We start from the raw sequence: 21486 nt of genomic DNA, 5'->3' as shown, positions 1-21486 counted from the left end.
CCAGCAAGTGGCAGCCTGGCCATGATAAAAATGCAGGCAAGTCTGGCTCCAGACCCCACGCTCTTCCCACCGTCTTCTGCTACGTCCACTTAAAAAGGTCCTCTGATTGAGGTAGACCCGAATTTTGGGATGATAAATAATAACTTATAAGCACTTTTCTCTAATGAGCTCGAAAACCTTTCTGCATGTACAATCTTGGCAGAATATGCTCGACACAAGCTCTCTCTTAGCCAACTCTCCCTTTCGAATCTCCCTAGAGAATCATGGTTCAAGGTCTACACCCCCTTCCAGAAAGTTCCAAAATTCTTGTACAACCTCTTCTCTAATTATGTTCTCTAATGAGTATTCAACAAGAATTGTCTAATTCCTGACCCATCTTTCCTTCTCAGCTCATTTCTGTGACTTACAATTATGTTATTATTAAAAATTTTTTTAAAGAATAAATTATAAATTTTCATTAATAATAACCATAATTTGTGCTTTCCTGTCTTGTCTCCCTTATTAATTTGAAGACAAGAGGACAGAGAAGAGTCTTTCCCCCCCCCCAACAGTGCTGAGCTGTGGAGTACTTTGCACATTATATGCTATGATGGTAAAAACCTCGCAGAAGAAGAAACGATTAGGACATTATGGGAAATAAAATGGAAAAAAGAACTAGTGGTTCTTAGGGCATGATCCCAGCCTGGCATCAGCTGTGGAAAGTTGTCAGAAATGTGAAATCTCAGGTCCCACCCCAGCCCCAGTGAATCACTCTGGGAGTGGGGCCAGCAGTCTGTGTGTATCGAGCCACCTGGTGATCCCGAAGCTCGCTCAAGTTTGAGAACCACAGAATGCACTCTTCTCCAAGAGCACGCATTATGTTAGGGAGTGAGGCTTGTCATCTTCACTGCCTTCTAGTCACTGTCTCTTACCCCAACCTTTGTGTTATTAGAATAAATGACAGGGTGTCCATCCACGTAACCACCACCCCAATTTGAAAAAATATATAGAACATTTTCATCACTCTCCATGCTCCTTCCCAATCAATAATCTTAACAGATCGATTTGTTTTTGATCTTCATATAAAAGGAATCACATACTAAAAACAGTGTATGTTTGTGTATATACATATACATATATATGCACACACATAAACATGTATATATAAATGATAGGGAGCTGGGTGCATATAAACAGGGTCTGGTTAAAAAAGAGTTAGGAGAGGGGGCACCTAGGTGGCTCAGATGGTTAAGCATCTGCCTTCGGCTCAGGTCATGATCCCGGGGTCCTGGGATCGAGCCCCACATCGGGCTCCTGGCTCGGCGGGGAGCCTGCTTCTCCCTTTCCCTCTGCCTCTCTCCCTGCTCATGCTCTCTCTCTCTCTCAAATGAATAAATAATCTTAAAAAAAAAAAAAGAGTTAGGAGAGAAGCCGCACAGCATCGCATCTAGCACTGCTCCACCTCAGTGTCCTGATAGATAGGACATACTGACAGAAAACTTGGGACGTGACAGCTCGTAACCACACAGAGACATTTAAACGTCTAGCGGTCATCAGGGAGAGGGAAGGTTCCAGTGCCAGGAGTCCTGGCTGAGCTCCGCTTGGGCATGCAAAGGGCGAGGCTGCAACCTCCTGGGCGGTGGCTCCCCTTGGGGAGCCTCAGAAGGCTGGTCGCTTACTCTGAGTGCAGTAGAGCCCCGTCCAGCCGGGAGTGCATTTACATTCCCCGTCGTAGGCGCTGCAGAAAGCTCCGTTGTGGCAGTTGCATGTGTGGATGCAGTTCGGGCCCCAGTGCGCAGGTGGACAAGCTGAAATCACAGCACGCATGGAGAGTTCTGTTAGAGCCCGGAGGTCAGCACCCAGCAGAGAGAGCTCCGTTCTCCTGCCGCATCTCCTAGCATGCGAGAGGTTAGCAGTGTGCCTCAGGACTAAGAAAGCACGGGGCTCCGAATCTGATCCCCAGATGGCAAGGCTGACTGCAAGAGCAACCATCATTACATTGTACTCATCAACAGACTGCAGAGTAAGGTGCTCAGAGCAACAATCATCTCAAGCGTATCGATCTAGTTCCTTAACAACTGCACATTGAGCTCCTTTGTGCCCAGCACCATTCTAGACACAGAAGGGATAGCAGGACAAGACAAGGTCCAGACCACCCTCTGAAACCTTATATTTTAGTAGGGGAGGCAGGCAGGCAAACCAGCCAACCAACCAGCCAGCCAGTCAACAGAGAACACAGTGGCAACAAGTACTATGAGAAAAAATAAAACAGGGTAATGGGGGAAGAATGACCAGAGCTAATCCTTCAGGGAAGGTTTCTCTGAAGAGAGGACATTTAAGCAGAGATCAGATGGGCTAATGATGGGACTCAAGAGAAACTAGGGGACCCAGGGTCACATAAAGTCATGCTCTACCCCAGAGTTGTCACTAGAGACTTGTTTAAATTTTAAGGTTTCAATTATATGTAAGAATCAGTTTACTCATAAAAACTCTTAATTGGATGATGCAGAAAATAAGAAAACAGAATCGTTGGGGGTCACTGCCCAATGAAGAGCAATAACTTCAGATAAAGTGTCTGTGAAATTGTGTAACATTATGGCATAAAATGATCTGATTTACCAAAAGCAAACAAACAAAAAAAACCCCCACAAAACACCTTTTTATTTATACCAATGCTTTAAGAATATAATTGCTTTAAATGAGGACCACCATTGGATCTACACAAGACAACAGATGTTAGCTGAACCTACTGTGGTGATCATTTCACGATATATCCACATCAAATCATCATGCTGTACACCTTAAGTTTATATAGTGATGTATGTCAATTACTTCTCAATAAAACCAGAGGGGAAAAAAAGGAGGACCATCTAGAATTTCTATTTGGTTACCCAGTAGGGCATATGGCCCCATAAAGATAATACATCTGAAGGAATTTTAAAAAATGGAAAAAAAAAAATTCTCCCATGAGTGTGTGCACCATTTTTGCCCAACAAGGGAAAATTAATAGCTGACACTTGAAGTCTGAAATAAAACTGAGAATGGACTTTCCTTATACAGTACCCTCATTTTACAGACAAAGAAGCCCTGAAAAGTGAATAAGCAAAATGCTACCTATCTAGGTTCTTCCTAAGACATACTTGGATTTAACATAGGAACATTGCATAGAGTTCTTAATGGGGAAAAAAGCCACTTAAAATTAAAATAATGTATATTATAATTATTCATATATTATTTCCTGATTACAGAAACACTCATACTTCCATCCTAAGGAATGTGAAAACAAACAAAGGTACACAGTTGTTCTCAAACAAGACTCACGTTGAGAGCAGTCACTGCCGATCCAACCCGGGTAACACTGACAAGATCGGTCAATGGGGTTACAGGTTCCATTGTTGGTACAGGTACAAACTCCTGCGCAGTTTTTCCCAAATCTGCCACTGGGACACACTGTGAATAAGTTATATCGGTCAGTAATGCACAATTACATCTCAGCTCATGGAACTCTAGTCCTGGGGCAGGAAACGACTTTGAAAGCCGTCCTCCCAGCAGCCCGTTCACTGACTGTCTCCACTCAACAGCATCCTTCATCTTGAGTGGGCTCATTTTTGCAGATATATGAAGCCGAAGATTCTCATGAAGGCATCCCAAACCAGGAGACATCATCACATGTCTAGAAATCTGACCTCATGGCCGCTCGCTTCAGAGAGTCAAAACCCTTCTTCCCTCTATGGATTTTTCATGGCAGGCTGTTTCCAATTAATACTGAATGAAGAGATTCTGCCGGAAAAGCAAGCTAGCTTTTCGGGAGCTCCTAGTCATATTTGCAGAACTTGAAGACACCGTGCACCAGCAGGCCCCGAGAGCTGAGAGCGGAAAATGTGACCCCGGGGAAGCCCAAGGACAGACTGCGTGCGGTTCACCCATCGCCGCACATCTCTCCAAAATACTTGCATGCCTCACCTTCATTGCAGAGGGCACCTGTGAAGCCAGGTAGGCAGTCACACAGGCCCGTGATGTGGTGGCAGGGCCCACTGCTATGCACACATTGTGGGCACGTCTGGCTGCAGCGATGCCCATAGAAACCAGGGGAGCAGACTGAAAGTAGAATGGAAATCAACAGTTATCGTTCCTGGGATATGTGCCTCTCAAATTCCACATCAGCATCTAGTTCCAGTTTGGGGCAAAAAAAAAAAAAAATTTTTTTTTAACAATATTGAGAATTTTCCAAGTATAAAACCACCACCATGGAAGGAAGAAGGATACCCTTTAATAATGAAAAGAAACCACTAGATGGGATTGCTCGAGGGCAGGCAAATGTCTCAGTCCTCTCAATTTTCTCAGTTATGGTCCTAGTTAACTTGAGGCATGACACAGAACGGGAGCTTGAAGAATTTTTGTTGAAGAAACAAACGAAAGGAAATACAATTCTAAAACCCCAAATAAATAACTCTCAAGCCATGTATCGATCCTTTATTCTTTAAGAGTCATTACTGGCTATAAATAGATCTCCGGTCTGCATTTAAAGGATTGTTCCTCCTCAACGTGGTCCAGATAAATCATGGTGATTGAAAGGGGATCAAGCAACAAAGCCTACATAATTAGGTCCTTCTCAAGCCGTTCCTCAGATTTAAATACAAGATGAATGCATAGGGCTTTTAATGAAAAAAAAAAAAAGTCATTTAAAAATTAGGATAAGATATCTTATAGTCATGTACTCTTTTCTTGATTACATTTACTGAAAAATTTAGTAAAATCTTCTGGATCCCTTCCTAACTTCAAAGTCCTATTGGCCCATGTCACCAGCCCCCATTTTTACCTCCACAGTGCTATTTTCCCCACAGCACCGGCTGGAAGACTACTAGCAGGATGTAGGATTTGCCGCAAGGTTTGGCTGATGTTGACTTCTGGTAATTGAGGTAAGGCCAATGCCAAAACTGCTGAATCAAATATTCACAGGTCAATGGATTTCTGGAACACCATTTGTAAGATTTAAGGCAGGATCAAGAGACCTATCCTGACGATGATGCCAGGGAGGCATCGAAATCATTCCTGAGAAGGAACGGCTAAAGCCCCATCTGTTAGGCTCGTCCTGCAGGTTGGAATGAATAAAGCTCTTGGGGCAGTGCTATCCAGGACAGCTCCGCAAGGGACAGGGAGACCTAGTATCCTCTGCCCTCGACTGCAACAGAACAGCACCATGCGCTGAGGGGTGGACGGTGCCTGAGAAGGGAAGGCAGACATCTCCCCCTCATGAGATACTTACTTCTCTGACAAGTGGTGCCTCGGAACCCTGGCGCACACTCACAGATGCCGTCGTCCGGGGAGCACGAAGCCCCGTTTTTACAGTAGCAGGGCAGAGAGCAGTTGGGGCCCCAGCGCCCCTCAGCACACACGCTGTCACAGTGGATGCCTGAAACAATGCACACGAGCAAGGCTGACTGAGAGGCAGCGCCTCTGGGATGCGAAGTCCCAGACGAGGACCACGGTCATGGTCCCCAAGCTGAGTGATCCCAGGCAACAGTGAGCGGAGATGGCGTAAGGTTTAAAATTCACTTACAGACGTCAGTACATCATCATATGTGGTGTAATCATGTATTGTGTCACCATAACATTAAAATAATCCCAGGATGGTTTTCCATGGAGTCATAAAAGAGCAGGAATAAAACACCTTTGTTAGGGACGCCTGGGTGGCTCAGTCGGTTGAGCCTCTGCCTTCGGCTCAGGTCATGATCCCAGGGTCCTGGGATCGAGTCCCGCATCGGGCTCCCTGCTCCACGGGGAGCCTGCTTCTCCCTCTGCCTCTGTCTCTCTCTCTGTCTCTCATGAATAAATAAATAAAATCTTTAAAAAAAAAACACAACACCTTTGTTATACTGATTTTCCTTTTTTTAGATGGAGGGAGCAAATGGGAAGCCCAAAGGCTCTTTCTATTAAAGGCAAAATTTATCAAAAAATATTTTATCATTGAGCCCTCAGCAATTTCCTTCTCCCCCCCACCACCATCCTTTATCTTTACAGAGAAATGAACAAAGCGTAAAAAGATAAAGAGGAGTAAAAAGTGGTTAAATTGTTTTACGTAAAGACAACCTTCGCCCTGGAGCAGACACCACCTTAAAACATTTTGATGATACATTGTATAGCATGGGAAGATACACTCCTTGGTGCCAGTAAATTCCTCTTTAAAAATTTCATCTGACACGGGGCAGATAAAGGCAGAATATCACAACTGATGTTATTTATAGCTGTTGTCTAAGTTATTGATTATTAGGATACTATATGTAGGTTTTTAACTCTCACCCCGGGAACAGAAACTCTAGAGCTGGTCGTGAATGAACAAATGCCTAAAGAAAACATAAGGGAAAAAACAAAGTCACAAAAATAAAAATAAAACCAGGTTTTTTTTGAGGTCAACAGAAGTCTCTTTGGTAAGTTTGCTTTTGAAATACAACAGGCACCTCTTTCTTGTAAGTCAGAATTCTCCGCAACTCAAAGACATGCTCTCTGCATTGAGAAGCAATGAGTTGTAATTGGTAGTGAACTGGCGACGGCTGGCTTCGGACCAAGGGAAAACACAGGAAGAACAAGCACGCACACACTCAGGGATTCCAGAACGCTGTCACCACCCAGCACCAAGGAAGCTGAGAAAGGCATGTTTTGTATTACAGTTTTTGCTTCTATGGCCCAAACCTTAAAACAGGAGCAGCCCCAAACCATAACGTGAACATGGCTGATTGGTCCAGTGTCATTTCTGCTGAGCTGTAACTCTGCTTTTGACTGTTCCCGGTTTTCTCCTCCCGAAAGTCTCGCACTTGGTAAAGGCTGTTAAGTAGGCATGAAAGCGCACAGACCTCATTGTGTCTAGCTTGAGCCAACAATAGACGATTATTTGAGCTTGTGCTACTGGCAGAAGGAGGAGATCAGACCTGTTATAAACTGACCTGGGTTTAAGGATTCCCTACAGAATAAAATACAGAATTATGGCCTACTGTGATTTTTTTTTCTTGAGTTCACGAACATATGATCTTTTTTTTTTTTTAAACCCTCTTTTGAAAAGGTAAGTGGAATGGCATTCAAATGCTATGCTCACCAAATGTGATCCACCAGCTATAGAGTTGTATCTGGTGTTTTGGCTGGTACCTATACAAGGCAGAGCATCCAACATACTGAGGAATAAACCACTTCAAAAGGAGGCTGCAAACCTAAATTTTGTTTAGTGAGTCTGAAGGAAGTATCAACAAGGGTAACTTGTGACAGGCTTCACTCTGTTCAAATTCAGGTCCTGAGCTCTGACCACGAGCCAGGACTCCTATTTAATGGCAGCTAAGATGGGGACACCCGCTTCACAGATACTCAGACAACCCTGGCCATTTGGGTTTAGAGCCATTCATGCAAATCCCAGTTAGGATTTTGGAGACGTGGAAGCTGAGTTCATCTGAAAATCATCCTGAAAATTAGTCCTCATTTTTGGCACATTCTTGTGGGGTGGGAGCTTGAGGAAGGGGAGATTTAGCCATTCATGGTGATTTGGTTATTAGCTTCTTGCCAAATCTCTCCTTCGCATTAAATAAATGCAGTGAAGTTGGAATGGAGCACACTTTAGGTCAAAATTATCTGCTGCTTTTTTACATTATAGATTATCATCATTTATATATGACTTAGCACATTCTCAATCAGAGCATGTTAAGAAAAATGACTCCAGGGCAGATTGGCAAATCTGAATAAAGTGATCCTTTATTTCATATCTGACTCGTCCTCCCTAATAGGTTTGTCCAACTGGATAACATAACCATCTGTCATAATCAACTTTATCGAGGTAATTTTCCTAGAGTAACAGGGCCCATGATATAGCAAAGAGATCCATTACAATGATATGCTTGTTTCACATGATTTACCCATGATTTCATTTCCAGAGAATCACAAGGAATTCTAGAGATCATCTATCAAATCTTCTGTTTCCAATCGTATAAGCATATTTCAGCTGAACCAAGCTTACTTTTAAAGATCTTTTATTTCAGGATTGCAAATAAGTCTTTCTTTAAAGAGTAAATTATAATAATTCTATTACCAACTTCCCCTAAAAATTCAATCCCTCTTCTTTTTCTCTACCATCAGTTAAAATGAGTCATCATTTTTCAGATATTAATGCTTAATCTATTTGTAGACAAACATAAAGTATGAAGCTGCATTTTTTCCTCTTGCTGTCCCATTTTCTCCTATTGCTACTCCTCCCCTTCAGAGCTCTGTGGGGGGAGCTGTTATCTTTCCCTTCCTCTTAGAGTCAAGAAGAGATGAGATAAATTGATTATTATTGAGTTGTTACCTTCTCCAGAGAATACTTATATTTTAAGGAAATAAGCATGTGAGGAGCCTAAGAAATAAATCTCTAATTGTGAAATACCAGGCAGTGAGGGTCAGAGAGTGGGTAACTGGATAATCGCTTCTCTAGATTACACTAGGTATATGGTTACTGATGTGACCTCTGTGTAAGGCTAACCCTGCAGAACAATTTTTTTCAGGATAGGGCATTATAAGTTTGCTTTAACCATTTTTTTTTTAGTGTGTGTGTTATTCTTAAATTATTTCCACTGATTTCGCCCCAATCTTTGCAAACTCGGCTGGAGTCCTACAAGACATTTTGCTGTTTCCTGTTTTAATCAAAGACAGAAAAAAGAATTCAACTTAATCAACATTCAAGAAGTCCAGCGGCTACTGGCTTACTGGTGATAGGTTCTCTAAGAAAGACCTCTAACTGTAGAATGATAACGGCCCAGGAATAAGCACCCCTAACTCTGTCTGGGGATCAGAGTCAGAACAGGAAATAGCTTGTGAAGGTGGACAAGGGTTCCAAGCTAATGGAATGGTGGGTGTGAGACTCAGATGTCCAAAGAAGTACAGGCAAGTTGAGGACAGCTAAAACTGGGGTTGGGAAGAACAGGACAGGTCTTTGGGCAGCCAGGTCGTGGTACGTAAAGGAAGCCAAGAACGCCATGCTGTGGAGTGTGAGCTTCCCCCTTGGGGGTGACAGGGACCAAATGGACAATTAAGTAGGAGAAGCACATAGTTAAATTTGTGGTTGGCAGGAGGGCAGAAGCCAGTATGAGGAGAATGAGCCTGGAAGAGAGACCTGTGTGGGTGGCTGTTGTAGGTTATGCAGGTAAAAAAAAAAAAAAAAAAAGATAAACATGACAGTCTTAAACTAAGTCGTTGGCAGTTGGAATGCAAAGAGGATAAATTCCAGAGTAATGCAAGAGAGAATGGACATGAAAAATCTATACCTGCTCCCCGCCCCCCCCACATTCCACACAGGGTAATGAATGAATTCTGTCAGCTCCCTGAAAGAGAGTTGGGGGTTTTGCTCACTACAGTGCCTAGCACATGGAGGGTGTTAAAGATTTGTTGAATGTATCAATAAGCACAGTCTCTCTTTCCAACACGATATTCAGAACCATTTTCCAACTGGATGGAGCAACCATATAATTCTCTCTTTCCTGAAAGAAGTGACGAGAAGCACATGCAAACCAGGGAACCCAGCATATTTCTATTTTGTGTGCCTAAAATGGTGACCCTTCCCATCTAAGGGTGTAGAAATGTCTGCCTTACAGATTTTGGAGAAGATATACCTTCATGAGCTCAGGTCTGTGTTTTTTAATGCTAGCCCAGATTATAAAGCAATAGAAGAATTATGGAGGCATCTTGAAGAAATTCTTTTGGAATGTTTACCAAAGAACACATAAAGGTTCTAATAGGAATTACTTCAGGAAGCAACTCCCTAACACATTTGGAAGAGGGGACAAAATGGGAAGGGGGTATCTTTAAATTTGAGGGGATCTCTGGTTCAATGGAAGCTTTTTTTCCTGATAAACGTTCTAACGCTGATAAGGCGATCTGTGAGGGACTGTTTTTGCCAGGACTGAGGACAAAGAGTTCTTTGATAGCCTTCCCAAGTTGCTAGGCAATGGCTGAATGATCGTGATAAACTTCAGCTAAGCAGCTCTAAAGAAATGTTCATGCATTTCATGCCTGATGCATTATGCCAGCAGCCTCAATGTGAAACCAGCATTCACTAGGCATTTGTGATTGCATGAATACGGTAAAATAAATCATCTGGGGTGTCATTACTTCTCCCTCTCAGAGATAGAACCCAAACTCCTCGTCTTGCTAATTGTTCATATTCCTTCTGCAATCTTTGGGGGCATTAGTGAACGGAGGACGTGATTTCAATTCAGTGTCTGGTTCCTGAGCAACAAGCTATTAAACATATATTAGAGCGAAGAGAGAGATTTGTTAATAATAATTGGGCTTGATGATTATAGAAGAGAAGAACCACAGTATAGAATCATAATACTTTTTCTGCTTTTCTAATCCTCTTGCTAACAAAGCAGCTGCTTACTGTTGGCGTAGAGATGGTATTCACTGGCGTATCCCCCTGTGCCCATTCAGGGTCCGCCCTGAGAGGACATGAGCTTCTGCAGGCCAGGGGCTGGCAACGCTTCACCCACGTTCCAGGCACCACCCAGCACTGTGGCTGCACCCAACTTGGGAGACACTCAACAAATGGTGGCTAAATCCTTCTATTTGGATGCTATGAATTTTAAAGATGGATTAAAAAGTGGATCTGCTTTCTAGCGATGACCAAGTTGAAAAAAAAAAGTCTTGATAAGTCATACAAATCATCGACGTTTGCATTTGCAGCTGCAAGACAAGAGCACCAGAGAGCATGGCCTGCCTCAGTCCGGGCCTGGATAAAAGCAAACAGAACAGACTGCTAGGCAGATGGAGAACTCGGGGAGCTCTGGTTGTTTCTGCAGGCTTTCTTTTCGGAACACAAGCCCCTTCCTCTGCCCTCACCTCACGGACCCCGCATTCTGCTTTTGCAGAACTCCCTCCCCACAAAATCTCATAGACAGACCCACATGGGCTCCTGCATGAATGTTGTCCACCCTCCAATACCCTGGTTGATTGGGTGCACGCATGTTAATTAAAGCTCATTTGCACTTGAATTTGTACTTTTATGTCACTGCACAAAGAAAGGTAGGTCCTCCCTTACTATAACAATTCAGGCATCACTAAACCACATGAGAGATCACTTTGGGACAGATGAGTACCTACAGTAGCAGTTCACTTGCTTACCTGGTCCAACTTGGGACTGTTGGGGAAATGCACAGAGGGGGCTGTCCCTTGGGAGAGGGGCTGGGACCACTGCAGGCTGTGCTTGCTGGGAAGAGCAGAAAAGCTGGCTCTTCTCAGAAACTTGCCTGCAGGCTTTCCTCCTTCTAACACCTCCCCCCTCCTGGCTGGACTCAGAGAAGCACCCCATTGCTCTCCCTATTCTTGCCCCTGCTTACCCTCATCCATGGTTGCTAGTTCTTCTCTCTTTCCCACCACCCCTAGAGGTTGATTTGGTTTCCTAATCTCTTTTCTCTTAGTTTAACATTTAACGTTTTTTTTTTTTTCCCTTGTATGAGTGCATCCCTAAGACTTCTGGCACTGGTTACAAGGCTTCTGTCATGGAAATGCTCCCTAGGACCCCCCACATCTTCAATAACCAGAGTAAAAAGGCATAGCAGAGGCCAACCTACAGACTGGTAACTGCATGGGCCACCGGTGCAACTTTTGAAAAGACAAATGAGGACACCACGTAAGGTTGTGCAGGTTGTATACTGCACAAGAGCCCCAGGCCGCGGGCTAAGGGAGGGCAGAAATCCAGCTTGCCCTCAACCTGCCAAGAAGTGCAACCTGAAGGATTTCCAAGCCTTCTTCAAATTTGCACAAAAGGTGCTTTATGGGCTGGCACTGGCTCCACTCCTCTCCTCACTCACCCTCCAGATTGTCATTCGGTAGGTGGGGGGTGGGGACAGGGAATACACAAGTTACAAAAGTTCCCAGGTGACAGTGATCTTAGCCAGGGCTGGGAACCAGGCTGAAGATGGCATCTGTTCCCACACAGCTGGAATGAGATCTTGCTTAGCTCTAATGCTCAGTGAAGAGGTGTTCTGGCTGGCTGAAGGCAGGGCAGAAAGGAAGAAAGAAAGTCAGCATGTTTCTACTGTTTTGGGAAAATGCTTTATAAAGCATATTCCTTTTACTACTCTGGAAATACACCCCGCCCCGCCCCCCCCCCCCCCACAACTAATTCCATTTCATTGACATCTGGGACTTTAGAATAACCATTTTGAAAAGCCAGTCTCATTTTATAGCAGTGTGCATGTGTGTGTGGGTGCATGCGTGTGGACTCGTGTACGGGTGGAGAGGTGTGGGAGAAGGAGCCCAGGATGCAGCCTATATTTTGGATGGTGTTTCATTCCCCCCCCCCAATTTTTTTTAACTGCAATCTGCCTCTTTTTGATAAAGTAGTCGACAGGCTAAAAACATCCATATAGTAAGGTTTTAAATAACTATATATAATAAAAGTGCATGTCTTTTTTTTAATGGAACATTTCTTTTGGAAATAGTTTCTAGGATATCAGATGCAACTTTTGCTTTGGGTAATCTGTATGGCAGCACCTTTTGAAAACCTGTTTTAGAACCAGGTAAAATGGAACGGTCAATGATAGCAATAGAGTCTCAGTTCCTTTAGGAGAAAAAGACAGTCCAATGTTAGAAAAGAGGGTGAAATCATGAGGAGTGGTAATGAGCCCCACAGTAAGAACACAAGCTGATTTCCTTGGTATATCAGGTTAGCAGATGGTTTCCTCAATTTAGGTGTGTCATTTTCTTTGTAAAGAGGAATAAAGCTCTCCCCACCTTTACCTCTGGCTCTAAACCCAGAGGCCTGATGAGCCTCCCCGCCCCCCCCCACCAACACTGTCCTCCATGACCTAGGATTGTTGGTGTTGTTGGTGACTCTGTGCCTTCTTACTGATTTGGTCAAGGGAAGAGCCCAGGTCCCTGTGTTAGACAACACTAAAACTTCACCGTTACCCCACACACTATCACCCCGTCCAGTGATACTTAACATTTCACCTAGAGCACTCTCAGCAACAGGGAGGAGAGGAAACAGAATCCTTTACTTCCCCAATACTCATGCTATTTATCTGGCCCTGCATCTGGTATCCAAATGAAAAGCAAGGCTTTCTTTATATTGAGAAAGATTCTCACAAGGTACTTCCTCAAAAACAAGTTTGTTGATGAAAAATTATGAGTCTATCCAATGTGGACAAAGAAATGGTGCTCTACATAAATAACACAGAATCTACTCTTCTTTCCTCCTGGGAAAATGAACCAATTCTTGGTCCAATTGTAGGGTGCTTTTTGGAACGTTCGTAACCTTCTTTTCCTCTATGTACGTTTGCATATACCTAGTGTGTACTGTGAATGTGGGGGATGATTTCTCTAAAAAAAAAAAAAAAGTCTCAGGGCAGTCTTAGATCCTCAAAGGTCAACAGCCTCCACAGAAGACCCAGAGAAACGAGACAATGGGGCCACGAAGCAAAGAGACAGTAGGGTAATAAGTAGAGAGCAGCATGAAGCAGCAGAGTTTTTCCCCTTTGGAGAAACAGACCAGTCACAGATGGACAGAGTGTTACAAGATTATGCTGTGTGCATTCCCGCAGGAGCTCCATAGGTCTCAGGCCAGATGGGATCATTTGTCTTACCCCATGACCCAGACTGTGGAATGCAACAAACACATTTTCTGGCTGGCTTCAGGCCAAATCGTATCTCCTGCTTTTCTCGTGTAGATACGAGTATGTCTTTCACAGTCTGGCTCTAAATCACCAAGGCAGGTAGATACTTGAGCAGTGACTGGTGTGTTCAGGAACACCTCACATTTCCTCTGTATTCAGAAAACAAGAGGAGATTTGGTGGGGCATGGTCCAAAACAAACAATAGGGCTTCTCTGTTAGAAAAGTTCTGAATTTGCCAGGGGGTTCAAAATGCTATTTCACTTCATTGTGGTCACGGAGAACTTGGTACTGGTCATTTTATTTAAGGAGTCCAAGCACGCTAGGGAAGTCACAAAATCCAGTTTACTCTTAGCGTGATGTGGTTTTAACATTTAGTAACTGAGAGCCACATGGAAACATGGGGAGGTGGAGTTTCACACTGTGAGGTCAGAGTTATCTTAGCTTTTGCAAGTCAAGGAGAAACTAGAGGGCAAGAGAGTCCTTGTGTCTGTGGGTAACTCCTATTGACAGAAAATAAAGTCCATTACCCCAGCCTTGGTCTGTTTCCCAAGGTAGCTCTCAGACACTAGAAATCAAGCACATGACAGTTCATCTCAGTTTACTCCTGTCAGAAGCCAAAGCAGCTCTCAACAAATTCCAAAGGACCGAGAGACACCGCTAAAGAGGTCACTGATGACATTTTCTGTTCAAGGATATGAAGACATGTATTGTCAAGTTAGCAGTACTCCCCATATTGATCTATAGACTCATTCCTTATTAAATCTACCTTGTTTCTTCACAGGAATTGATATGCTGACCCTAAAATTCATATAGAAGTTCAAGGGACCCAGGATAGCCCAAACGATCTTGAAGAAGAAGACCAAAGTTGAAGGACTCACACTTCCCACATTTCAAAACTTTCTACAAAGCTAGAGTAATCAAAACAGTATGGTACTGGCATAAGGATATAGATCAGTGGAACAGAAGTGAGAGTCCAGACATAAGTGCTCTCCCACTTATGGTCAGTTGATTTTTGGCAAAGGTATCAAGACAACACAGGTGATGGGAAGGGAGGGGGATGAATGATCTTTTCAACACATGATGCTGGAACAGATGGAGATGGATATCAGCATGCAAAAGAATGAATTTGGACCCTTACCTCACACCATATATAAAACCAAACTCAAAATGGATTGAAGACCTACATGTAAAATCTAAAACTATAAAATGCTTAGAAGAATACACAGGTAAAAATCTTTGTCACTGTGGACTAGCCAATGGTTTCATAGATTTGACACCAAAAACACAAGCAACAAAAGAAAAAAACTTTTTAAACTCCGTCAAAATAAAAACTTTTCTGCAGAAACAGACATCATGAAGAGAGTGAAAAAGTAACAAACAGAATGGGAAAAAATATTTGCAAATCATACATCTGATAAGGAACATAGATATAAAATACATAAAGAAATATTACAATTCAATTATAAAAACACAAAATGACCCAATTAAAAAATGAGCAAAGTATCTGAATAGATATCAGACATACAGATGGCTGGAAAAATATACACAGATGGCCGAACTAAATACAAAAGACACTTAACATCGTCATTTATTAGGAGAATGCAAATCAAAAACTCATGAAATAACATTTCACATCACTTGGATGGCTAGAACCAAAAAAACAGAAAATAAAAATTTTTAGTGAGGAGACAGACACCTCACACATTATTGGTGGGAATGGAAAATGGTATAACTGCTTTGGAGAACAGTGTAGCAATTCTTTAAAAGGTTAAACTTAGAGTTATCACACAACCCAGCAATTCCATCCCTAACTTATATACCAAACATACACATTCACACAAAAACCTGTACATGAATGTTCTTAACAGCATTTTTCAAAATAGCCAAAAAGTGGAAACAACCCAAATGTCCATCAACTGGCGAATGTGCAAATAAAATGTGGTCTACCCATACCATGGAATATTTGTCACCAGTCAAAAGGAATGAAGTACTGATATACGCTCCAGTAGGAATGAACCTTGAAAACAAACCAAGAGAAGGAAGCCAGTAGCCAAAGACCTCATATTGCATGAATCCATACAATATCAGAATAGGTAAATCTATAGAGACAGAAAGTAGATTAGTGGTTGCCTAGGGTGGGGAGGTGGAGTTTGCCTAGTGGTGAGTTGGGGGTAAATGGAGAATAACTGATAGTAAGTCTTACTGCAGTTTCTTTATGATGATGAAAATCTTCTAAAAATGGTAGTGATGATGGTTGTATAATTCTTTGACTATACTAAAAACCACAGGATTATACAATTTAAATAGGTGAATTCTATGGTATATCTTCCTGTCTCTGTCTCTGCCTCTGTCTCTCTCTATATAAATGCATACATATGAACATATGCATATATACTCTCTCTCTCTCTCTCTCCCTAGGTGTGTATACACACACATATAGACATACACATACACACACACGTGCACATATATGAAGAAGGTGCTGATTATCAGCACTTATCACCACGGTCCTCTCATATAATTCTCAGAAGTCCTCATCCATGCTCAAAATTAATCTCAGCCCAACTGCCCTTTCCCCCAGCATGTTCTGGAAGAAGTCCGTGTACGGCAGAGGGTGCAGTCATGAAGAGAGCTGGAGACGCAATAGGAGGGTATTAGTGCAAATCCTGTCTCTCACATTTACTGACCCTGGGGCCTTGATCAAGACACTCAACTTGTCTGTGCCTCAGTTTCTTCATCTATAAAAACGACAAAATGGTATTTTCTACCTCACAGAGTTGCTGCGAGCCTGCCATAAGCATTCAATAGGCATTACTTATTATTTCTTCATTCTTCTTTTTACAATTTTTGCTAAGGGGTAAGACCACGCTGACTCCATAATTTCCTAAATGTCACTTCTCTGGCATGGAGGTATTAAGAGTCTCCTCTAAAAGATCCACCTTCTCAAAATATGAACCATCACTAAAGAGGATGCTTGGCTTATTACTACCAGTTTCTCTTTTAGAAGACAAGTTAAAAAACCATTTTGGAAGATAGTGAAGCATCATCAGTATGAAAACAGTTGTGTCCTACAAATCTCCTTCTCTTCTCTGAATATAGACACACATATATTTAGATACAAATACAACATATACAAATACACACACAAACACACATATACACAAATGACTATGAATGAGAATTGTAAAAGAGAGTTTGGGTTCATTTAACCACCTCTAACATGCACCCAAGTTCCACAGTACTTGGCTCTCAATTGGCATATCAGCAGTCAACCTTTTATTTTACTTTCAGAAGAAACTGCTCATAAATATACCCAGTCCACTCATCCCAATGTTCAATAACTTTCTTGGTGCATTTCCATTTGTAATTTTTCTAAATAAGCATTTAAAATTCCATTCGTTTTGTAAGGTTTTGTTTTTGCTTTTTTAGAATAGGCTTGACTTCATGAAAGAAACAGAAAAGCAGGACCCCAATTTGCCTTGGGCATTCAGTGCCCTCTCCCAAGTCTATTTATCACGAGCAAAAACAGGGTTCATTTTCCAAGACCACTGTTAGTCTGATAAACTTCCTAGCTGGAACCATGAATCCATATAAATAAGGAGAAACCTCCACCCTATAGCTACAAAATTGGTACTCAATCGTATTATGAATTTTTATGACTTAAGTATTATTGTAAGAAAAAGCAAGTTTTAAAACTTTCACGTCTAGCAATGACTACTTTAATACTTGCATATTAACCATATTAATATTAATATTGAATATTTTTGCCTCACCGAGGTGAACTTAGTTATGTTCTTATGGTTTATTTCCCTCATTCTTTCCTCGGTGCTCAAAAATGCCACGGAAGCCTTGCTAGACCCTTCATATCAATTCACACTTCCCCCGCCCCGCCTCACTGGCCTGAATTCTGACAGCTGGACCTTCCGTCAAGGCTCAAGACAACTGCTCCTGAATGCTTCCACAAGAAGTCATCCCCAGATGAATTAGGTCTCGCAGCAGTATCTCTTGGGTAAAAATGTGACTGTTGTTATTGGATTTACCACTTCTTCTTCTCTGAAAAGGTGACCCGTGTGTGTTTCCCTAAAGCAGCAAGGAACAGGGCTAGGTGTAAGTTGGCATGTTTCCCATTTTAAGTAGCGGTCCCTGGCTCACCTGACCATCCCGGGAGGCAGCGGCAGTGGCCTGTCGTGGGGTGACAGCCATCAGCGTGGCTACAGTCACAGCGCTCCGCACAGTTCAGCCCATACGTGCCATCCTGTGTGGAAGAGAGCGACGAGGTCATGGAAATCCACAATGAGAGACGACAGGGACCTCAGGCAACCACCTCAGATCCAGGACCCCCTCCCCTCCCAAACACCTCTCAGCCACACACATGATAATCCCCTCTTCGCATATCTGCTTAGTCCCCCAAATGCAGGAGGGGGTGTTTTAAAAATCACTCAGACTGTAGTTGAAATGTCTGACATAATGGTCGGTCCTATGAACGGAGAGACCAACTGATATGCATATATGCAAATATATGCAAACATGCTCATTAATTAAGAGAATCCTTTGTATCTTATCATATACCACCGCACATAAAGAAATTTTCTTTTGGGGGCCCTGGGTGGCTCAGATGGTTAAGCGTCTGTCTTCGGCTCGGGTCATGATCCCAGGGTCCTGGGATCAAGTTCTGCATCAGGCTCCCTGCTAGGCGGGGAGCCTGCTTCTCCCTCTGCCTCTGCCTCTCTCTCTCTCTCTCTCTCTCTCTGACTCTCATGAATAAATAAATAAAACATTTAAAAAAAAAAAGAAATTTTCTTTTGTTCCTAAGGATTTTTATAAAGTAGTTCAGCATTCCTTACAAGGCATGCTACTCGTTCATGGAAAGAGAGGCCCTTGACTCACATAAAGAAAGAGGCTCTAGAGTTAAAAGAAAATCATAGCACTAATCGAATGAAGTTCATTTCTGTAAATGGCCAGTGTGATGCAAAGAATCCTTAGGAGAAGTGAAAATCTTCGGCTGCTCTTCCCAGTCAGTATCTTCCTTTCCCTGAAGAAGTCTCAATGACATGAGCGTTCTGATGCGAGATCCCAAGGAAGGCTGGCATACTTTTGGCACACGCCCTTCCCGGGTCTGTTCCCAGGCCTGAACATTTTCACGTGCACATCGGTTTTGGTCCAGCAGAGACGAGACCCCTTTGTGGACGAGATCATTTAGTTTGCCACAGAAGCCTTGCTAGACCCTTCATATCAATTCACACTGTGGTAATGGAAAGCTCTGCACTTAGTGACCCTGCCCTTTCATGCCAGGTCCTGACGAACTGAGGGAGGGCACTCTAAACCTTCAGGGGGTGTGCAGTTACCAAGGGCGAGGAAGCTGAGAACCAGCATAAAACAGGGTGTCTGACAGCATCATCGTTTGACTAGAACTTAACTAAAATTTAAAAAAATTAACGCCCCACTAATGTTTGCTGGGGCTTTGCCACCACACAAGCCACTTAAACCATCATCGGACTTCACTGAATTGTCTACCATCTGATTGGGAGTGCAAGGTGCTCTTCAAGCCCATCGCAGAGGACTGATAATTTGCTCACTGGTGGATGAGAGGCAGCAAAGCTAACTGAACTCTGTCCTACGGGTCTGGAGGGCATGGAATAGCCCAGGGTGGGATCTTCTCTAGTTGGGAAATGGGTTGTGCTTGATGAGGAGGAAGCCCAGGGGAAAAACTGCTCCCACCGCGAGGGGCCCAGGTCAGAGGGTCACAGTGTCATCTTGCCATCTCTCCTGGAGGCAGAGAACGCACATCCCTGAGAGAATGCTTAATGGCTCAGGAGGAAAGAAGTGAGAGAGGAAGAAAAGGTCATGAAAAAGAGGGCAAGAAATGGGCCAAGGGCTTCAGAGGGAGAAAGGGAAATCAGCATGTTACTATAGAACACATATCCCATTTGCAACCTCTGCCTGCAGTAGGACGCGGTATGGGATTTGTATGCACGACTACCTCCAAAGTAGGTCAGGGGAGTGGAGCCAGCATTGAACGAGGGACATCTTTGGAGATTCCTGTGACTCAAGAAACACTTGTGTTTAACAGACGGCCGTTTCTAAACCTCTCACCACCTCGATGAGCATTTTTGCGACACCGGTCCCCACCCTCTTTCAATCCTCTGCCACTTTCCACCAGAGATGGGAGGATTTCCATGATAATGGAGATACAGTATTTGGAGAGTTGACAGGCAGACGCTGGGTGTTTGACAAATGCTGTCCATCGGTTGCCACGGAGAGAGGGGTGTGTAGGAACGGAGACAGCAGGAAGGGTGGTGGGGGGCGGGGGGGCGGGGGGGGGGGAGCCCGGGCAGAGATGAAGGAGAAGAAGGGAGTGATTCTTGCAGAGCTACCTACCCATTTCCATGTCTATCCCTTTTCTGATCTTATCTCCGATGTGACTTCAAAGACCTCAGTTCTTCTAATAGTTTTGTTGGGTTCACACACGCATGCCTGACCCCAGGGACACGGCAGCAGTGAGCGGACACTCTGCCCCCAGCACCCACCCCCATGGCTTCCCAGCTGGGGCGCCGGCTCAGCCGTACCTGGCAGGGGAGCTCACACTTCTCCCCGCGCCACCCGGGTGCGCACGTGCAGGTCCCGTCCTGGGTGTTGCAGGCTCCCCCGTTGAGACACTGGCAGGTCAGGTTACAGCTAAAGCCCCAAGTGCCGCTGGGGCAGCTGATGGAGCAGTCCACCCCGTGCCAGCCTGCCGCGACAAGAACGCCAGAGCATGCAGGAAACAAGCAGCATGGAGTTTCCCCCGGACTCCCCAAGCCACGTTGCCCTTTAGAAACATTTTGGAGGTGCACGGCGGGGTCCCCAGTCCCAGCACAGACAGCAGTGGCGCTGCCGAGTGGAGCCTCCAGCAGCAACGGCCGAAGTACCCAGAATCCGTGTGTGCCGTATGATCGACAAGGATGTCAGCAGCAAGAGACATCACTGGGCTACTGGGACAAGATACAGAGCGCGGCACCTCGAGCGTGCAGCGATGCGCAATGCAGAACCCCGAGTGCGGCTCTGGTCGGGAAAGCACCATCTTTATACGGGAGGGTAAAGGAAGGTTTGTGTTTGGAAGAGCAACCCCCTCTTTAAAGCAAACCCAATGAACCCTGAACAGTGAGTTTCCAGGACCCTGCCTGTTGTAACAACTACAGATAGACACATGTTGGCCTTTGCATAAAATCGGTGCTTGGCTGCATTTCTTGCTGCAACTCCAGGCCAGTTGAGGGGTGTAGGTGTATGTCTGCTTGCTCACTTTACCCAAAGCCCAGAGACTCCCAGACTTTGGGAGCTGGCAGCAACTTTGGAGATCCTATGTGAGCCGCTTTTCTTGGCTCACAAAAGCAGGAGAGCCCACCCTGGATGAGGGGCTGGCCGAGTTTGGACGCCAAACTTTGGCACGGATGGAGCTAGAACCCTAGTCTAGGTTTCTTCCCTGTGACTTTAGGAGGTGACGGGATGAAGAGCAGATAAAAGCCTCACTCCCCCACTTACCTGGCTTGCAAGTACAAGACCCATCTACAGGTGAGCAGACAGCGTCGTTCTTACAGCCACAGAGAGAGGAGCAGTTTATTCCATAGGTTCCCAGCGGGCACGGGATAGAGCAGTCAATTCCCTAGACGGGCACAGATAGGAAAATGCGTGCAATTTCACTGAATGAAATAAAGCCAGCACAAACAAACAAAAATGCACCTTGGCAATGCTAATGATATTCCCTCTCTAATTTTAACACTTGTATTTTTTAAAGTTGCCAAATGCCCCCAGTAGACAAATTTTAAAGATTCAAGGGCAATGTTAGCTTGCCTGTTTAGGATTCAGTATTAAATGGCAATCAAAAAAGCCTGCTGCCTTCATG

General features: G+C 44.0%; 1 protein-coding gene across 3 annotated transcripts in view; it reads right to left on the bottom strand.

Annotated features, from left to right (window-relative positions):
* MEGF10 (multiple EGF like domains 10) overlaps nucleotides 1-21486 on the bottom strand; it is a 358960-nt gene that overhangs the window by 20462 nt on the left and 317012 nt on the right. For all 3 annotated transcript variants that reach the window (XM_064595846.1, XM_064595847.1, XM_045892029.3), the window contains 7 exons: nucleotides 21126-21246; nucleotides 20174-20337; nucleotides 17760-17862; nucleotides 5246-5392; nucleotides 3943-4077; nucleotides 3301-3429; nucleotides 1659-1787 (listed from right to left, as the gene is read on the bottom strand). In XM_064595846.1, the coding sequence (XP_064451916.1) occupies nucleotides 1659-1787; nucleotides 3301-3429; nucleotides 3943-4077; nucleotides 5246-5392; nucleotides 17760-17862; nucleotides 20174-20337; nucleotides 21126-21246 (928 nt within the window). The remainder of the gene's footprint in view (nucleotides 1-1658; nucleotides 1788-3300; nucleotides 3430-3942; nucleotides 4078-5245; nucleotides 5393-17759; nucleotides 17863-20173; nucleotides 20338-21125; nucleotides 21247-21486) is intronic.

Source organism: Mirounga angustirostris, unplaced genomic scaffold, assembly GCF_029215605.1.
Source record: "Mirounga angustirostris isolate CCGP_5_RB_7025 unplaced genomic scaffold, mMirAng1.0.hap1 SCAF_7, whole genome shotgun sequence".
NCBI classification, from domain to species: domain Eukaryota; kingdom Metazoa; phylum Chordata; class Mammalia; order Carnivora; family Phocidae; genus Mirounga; species Mirounga angustirostris.
Note: the sequence above shows the minus strand (reverse complement) of the source record. Positions and strands in the feature narration are given on the sequence as shown.